We start from the raw sequence: 6,000 nt of genomic DNA on the forward strand, positions 1-6,000 counted from the left end.
CATGACAATGATGGAGGTGGGGGAGAAGACAATGATAGAGGTGGGGAGATGACAATGATAGAGATGGGAGAGAACAATGATGAAGGTGGTGGAGATGACAATGATGGAGGTGGGGGAGATGACAATGATGAAGGTGGGGGAGAAAAATGATGGGGATGGGGAGAAAAATTATGGGGATGGGGAGAAAAATGATGAGGATGGGGATGGGAGAGAACAATGATGGGGTGGGGGAGAACAATGATGGATGTGGGGGATAACAATGATGGGGATGGGGAGAACAATGATGGATGTGGGGGAGAGGACAATGATGGAGGTGGGGGAGAACAATGATGGAGGTAGGGGAGGGGACAATGATGGATATATTTTGATTGGTAGGGAGCTAATAGTATATTAATGGTGGAGTACATATCTGTATTCAGGGGCACTGTGCGGGGGAGACACTTGTATGTATAAAAATATATGTGACCTTTTTATTTTTAGGGCTGTGGTGATCATCGTGACAAGATGAGTCGTGACTGGGAGATGTCGACATGAAGGTCGATGGAGAAAAAACAGCAGAAAATGATTCTAATCAGACGAGGCGTCAGTGGTAAGTTCCTGGATGTAAATATTATTCTGTATCTGCACTGTGTGACTTGGGATGATAATGTTATCTGTAAAATCCCTTATGCCACATTCTCAAATTCGTGTCATATGTCCGTGTGCTACCAGACTTTTTTATTGGACGGCACACGGACTCATAGATTTTTCTAGGTCCATTCACACATTCGAGAAAATCACGCATCTGAGAAGGAGATCTGTGGGAGTCAGAGAGTGTCCTGTTCTGATTCGATTTTGAGGATCCGAATAGGACATGCTCAATGCATCTGTATAAGGAGACAGCACACCGACACTGCACACGAATACAGGAATGTAGCCTTATTATGTATAGCATAGTCCCTTAGTATATAGTGTACTCACTTATTATGTTCAAAATAACACGATTGACACAATGTAGTACGTGAACGAGAATTGGAATAAAAACAACACACAAGCAAGAGGGCGCCACAGCAGACCCATACGCGGGAAATGCTCAATTATATATTTGTCGTATCAATAGTAAAGCCAAAGTTACATTGTTCGCTTAAAAAATTCCTGCGCACTGATGTATACCTTTCTCAAAAGCTTATACTGCATATCAGTTAATACTCATGTATCTTAAAAAAATATAGTATACCATGCAGATTAAACACCATAGTGCTAGCTCATGACACCGTTCACAATATTGATGTTTATTATAATTATTACCATATAGGTAGAATATGTAAATAGAGTATATGAACAAATGTGAACACCGTCATGAACAGCACCCAATTAACCTGAGAGCGTGCACGGCTCCAAATACATTAGATAGAAAGACGCTAGTGTTGCGTGGAAAAACGAACATATTCATGAGCTGGAGCTATCATGATGGCAAAATGAGCTTACTCACACGTGGATGGTATGTAGCAGGTCAGCGATGGCTGACCAGCGATGGCTGACCAGCTACATACCATATGTCATGCATTTTTTATAGATACAGAACAATTAAGATATGAAAATATTATTTGACTTTTATTATTTATTTATTTAATTGTTCATGTAAAAAGTGTATGCCATACATATGTACAAAATAGACATATTGATGCACACAGATGTAAATACTGGTTTAAAAAATGAACATACGGAGCACAATATGGATGCAAAAATGTCATTTTTTTTCAGGATGCAAGCTGGACAATTTTGCATATGCTTGTGTGTCCAGAAATAAAAAATAATGTAGACATGTCTATTTTTTGACTGGAGTCACAAATCAAAATTACCCATTCAAGTCTATGAGTCTGTCAAAATCATGGATAGCACATGAATGCATCCGTGTGCAATCCGTGTGCTTTCCTTGATTAACATAGCAATGGATAGGAAAAGCTTTCACATTTCTTTCTTTCTTTCTTTCTTTCTTTCTTTATTTATTTATTTAATTTAAATACTTTTTCACACAGTCATGGGCAAAAGTGTTTGCATCCTTAAAATTGTTCCAGAAAATGAAGCATTTCACCCAGAAAATGATTTCAATTTTACATGTTTTGTTATACACGTTTATTTCCTTTGTGTGTATTGGCACAACACAAAAAAAACAGAGAAAAAAATTTAAATTGGACATAATTTTACACAAAACCCCAAAAATGGGCCGGACAAAATTATTGGCACCCTCAGCTTAATATTTGGTTGCACACCCTTTGGAATAAATAACTGCAATCAATCATTTCCTTTAACCATTAAGAAGCTTCTTACACCTCTCAACTGGCCTTTTGGACCACTCTTCTTTTGCATACTGCTCCAGGTCTCTTCAACAATTTTAAGATCTTTCCACATGTGTTCAATAAGATTTAGATCCGGACTCATTGCTTGACACTTCAGAACTCTCCAGCACTTTGTTTTCATCCACTGGGTGCTTCTTCATGTTTGTTTGGGGTTTTGTCATGTTGGAAGACCCATGACACAAACCCAGCTTTCTGACACTGAGCACTATATTGCTACCCCAAAATCCTTTGGTAATCTTTAGATTTTATGATGCCTTGCACACAGTCAAGGCACCCAGTGCCAGAGGCAGCAAAACAACTCCTACACATCTTTAAACCTTTACCATATTTGACTGTAGGTACTTTGCTCTTTTCTTTGTAGAATGATGTGCTTTACCAAAAAGCTTTATCTTGGTCTCATCTGTCCACAAGACACTTTCCCAGAAGGATTTTGGCTTACTCATGTACACTTTGGCAAACTGTAGTCCAGCCTTTTTATGTCTTTGTGTCAGCAGTGGGGTCCTCTTTGGTCTTCTGCCATAGCATTTCACTTCATTCAAATATCAATGGATTATTGACACTGATACACTCTGAGCCTGCAGGACAGCTTGAATTTATTTGGAACTTGATTAGGGCTGCTTATCCGCCATCTAGACTATCTTGCGTTGCAACCTTTCATCAATTTTTCTCTGTCATCCACGTCCACGTCCAAGGAGACTAGCTACAGTGCAATGGCTTGTACACTTCTTGACTATGTTGCACACTGTGGACAAAGGAACATCAAGGTCTCTGAACATGGACTTGTAACCTTGAGATTGTTGATATTGTTCAACAATTTTGATTCTTAAGTCACCAGACAGGTCTCTGATCCTCTTTCTGTTCTCCATGCTTAGTGTGGCACACACAGATACACAATGCAAAGATTGAGTCAACTTCTCCCCTTTTTTTTGGTTTTTGGTGTGATTTTCATATTGCCCTCACCTGTTACTTGTCACAGGTGAGTTTGAACGAGCATCACATGCTTGAAACAAAGTTGTTTACCCACAATTTTGAAAAATTTCCAACAATTTTGCCAGACTATTTTTGGGGTTTTGTGTGGAATTATGTCCAATTTGCCTTTTTTCTCTTTTTTGTGTTGTTCCAATACACACAAAGGAAATAAACGTGTGTAACAAAACATGTGATTGCAATTACTTTCTGGGAGATATACTTCATTTTTTGGAACAATTTCAAGGGTGCCAAGACTTTTGACCATGACTGTATATAAAAATCACCAATGAAACTGATGATGAAAACTGACACACTAACTAAACACTGATGTAACTCATTTGAAACTGATTCAAAAAGAAGATGAGCTTTGGGTATGTGTTCTCCCACCAAATATTAATATAACAATACAGTGCACATGTTCAGTCTAAAAGACTTCAGGTTTCAGAAACCGTGAAGTGTTTTGCGTGTTCATTCTTCCTAGCAGAAGCTACTCACTAGTTACGGTATAAATTATAAAAAAAGGGCAAAATCTCCAGTGAAGTGACATCAGAGAAAAGACTGCCAGCTTTCTCCTGAAATGGCTTTGCCTAGGAAAGCCTCTGGCATGCTCTGGCATCTTAAAGACATTTTGTGCATTACCCTTTAGTTGGGAATCACTTCATGATACTCTCATTCTTTGGAGAGATTTGCAGGAGTTTTTAATTTCTTGAAGATTTTCCTGAAGAGGCTTTGAAGGATTTTTTAAGTGTTTTGTAGTGTTTTTTATTTCTGGAAGAAAAGGGCCACCCTTGGAGAAGATCATTGTGCTTCCCCGCACAGGGAGCAATTAGTGATTCGGACAACGTGTGGGTGGGCGCCCGTGCGGGTTGTCAGAATGCTGTCGTCGCTCAGGTCTGGTCAAACTCCACACGGCTCGGCTGCCTTCATGGACGGGAAAGACAACCAGAGTGTGTGCCCAAAGATAGGTGTAGGAAGCCCAGGGGTAGAGGAGGAAGGGCACTGCTCACCCGGGAGTGCAGCGCCAGACTGATCGGAGGAGCTTTTTCTCCTGAAGCGATTTTTGCAGCCTTTTGATTGGACAATGCTTAGTTTTGAGTAGATTCCTTCAGGAGTTGCTTCTAAGAAGTTACATACACTCTATGTCCACCAGGCGTGTTTCAAAACCTGAAGTGGTCTCAAAATCAAAAGACTAAACATATGAACAACAAAGAGGGTTTTAGAATAGAAATTAGTAGTCACAATAATTTTTTTCCACATGTTTTCATTTGTTTTTTTGAACCAAGTCACTTCAAGAAACACTTTAAAAACTCTAAGTGCATATACCCTGAGATGACTTTTATATTGGTTTGATTGTGAGTTGTACCTTATTAAAACTAGATATGTTAAAAATTATGTGTGTTGCTAATGTTAGATTTCAATTACGGTAGTTTTGTATCAAAGATTAGTAAAAAACTGAATTAGTTCCGAGTTTTGAGTCATGTCCATTATATGTGTTTGTGGCGCAAGCTACATTAGCGTGTATACTTTAAACAAACTATTACATTTTATTTAATAATCATGAATAAATTCTATTACATGAAATTACTTTTAAAAATAACCAAGAATAAATAAAGCAAATTAAAGCAGATTTTTTAGATCTTCCATGTCTCTCTATGCCAAAAAGGGAGACAGTGATCTTGGGTATATGTAGTTTTCAGTATCTTCATGTAAAAAGTTGCTTAGATACTGCTAGGATTCCTAATTCGAGCTTGTGAGTCCTGCATTACCCAGCCTGCACAAGCTGATTGACAACTGCTCCATATACAAATTTACAAAAGAACAGGTGTCACTCGCATAGGCACATTGGACCCACATGTTTTCTAATTGAGAACCTAATTACATAGCTTTTTTAATAAAATTACTGAATGAAATAATATAAAATGACATGTCTCTGAATCTGAAGCTGCCCACAAACAGACGAGCATAGGAAATAAAACAAAACTGTCAGCTTGTTACTTGATATAAAGGTCATTAACACACATAAATAGCAAATTTTTACCAGCTTATGAAAATTTACACTGAAATGAATAGGTGATAATGATATTTGGTTCACACCATACATATTATTTACAAGACATTGCTGCTTATGTTTTAGGATAAATAAATGATAAATACAACATAGTTAAGACAAAAGTGAGATTATTCATAATTAGTTGCTGCCTCATTGATTCATTTTGAAGAATGCTAGAATCAGATAAATCTAACATATGATCTGCAATAAGTCATTATTAAATATTTCATATCATAGAACTGTGTGCAAATAAAGTTTCAGTTGCATGCTTGTACTCTTGTATACAAATAACTATTCATTCAGACAGGTAAATTATTGAAAATAAAAGAAATGATCTACTTCATGTAGATTAAAGTACTTACCCTCGAACTCTGGTATCAGATCTGTCACTCATTCCTCCTTAGGATAGAATAAAATGTTCTAATAGCCCACTCCAGAAGAACACAAGGAGTCAAATTACAGCAAGCTGTCTGATTGGGTTTTGCAAGACTAGGGGTGGAAATTTACATTGCTATTTGCTCCAGGTATAAAGTAACTTCTACAGTATATACAAGTCAAATATTTGCATGAATGAAAATTTATGGATAATGCTATCCATTTGTACAACTATTTAACTAAGTAATCTGCATAAGTTAAGTACAT

General features: G+C 37.5%; 1 protein-coding gene across 1 annotated transcript in view; it reads right to left on the minus strand.

Moving 5' to 3' along the window:
- AQP4 (aquaporin 4) overlaps nt 1-5,788 on the minus strand; it is a 28,273-nt gene extending 22,485 nt beyond the window's left edge. Inside the window, exon 1 of the mRNA XM_073679196.1 lies at nt 5,721-5,788. Coding sequence (XP_073535297.1) covers nt 5,721-5,752 — 32 coding nt within the window. The 5' untranslated portion in view covers nt 5,753-5,788. The remainder of the gene's footprint in view (nt 1-5,720) is intronic.
- Between the last annotated feature and the right edge of the window lie 212 nt (nt 5,789-6,000).

This window comes from Phyllobates terribilis, unplaced genomic scaffold, assembly GCF_046119375.1.
Source record: "Phyllobates terribilis strain yellow unplaced genomic scaffold, ASM4611937v1 Scaffold_4__5_contigs__length_816908805, whole genome shotgun sequence".
NCBI classification, from domain to species: domain Eukaryota; kingdom Metazoa; phylum Chordata; class Amphibia; order Anura; family Dendrobatidae; genus Phyllobates; species Phyllobates terribilis.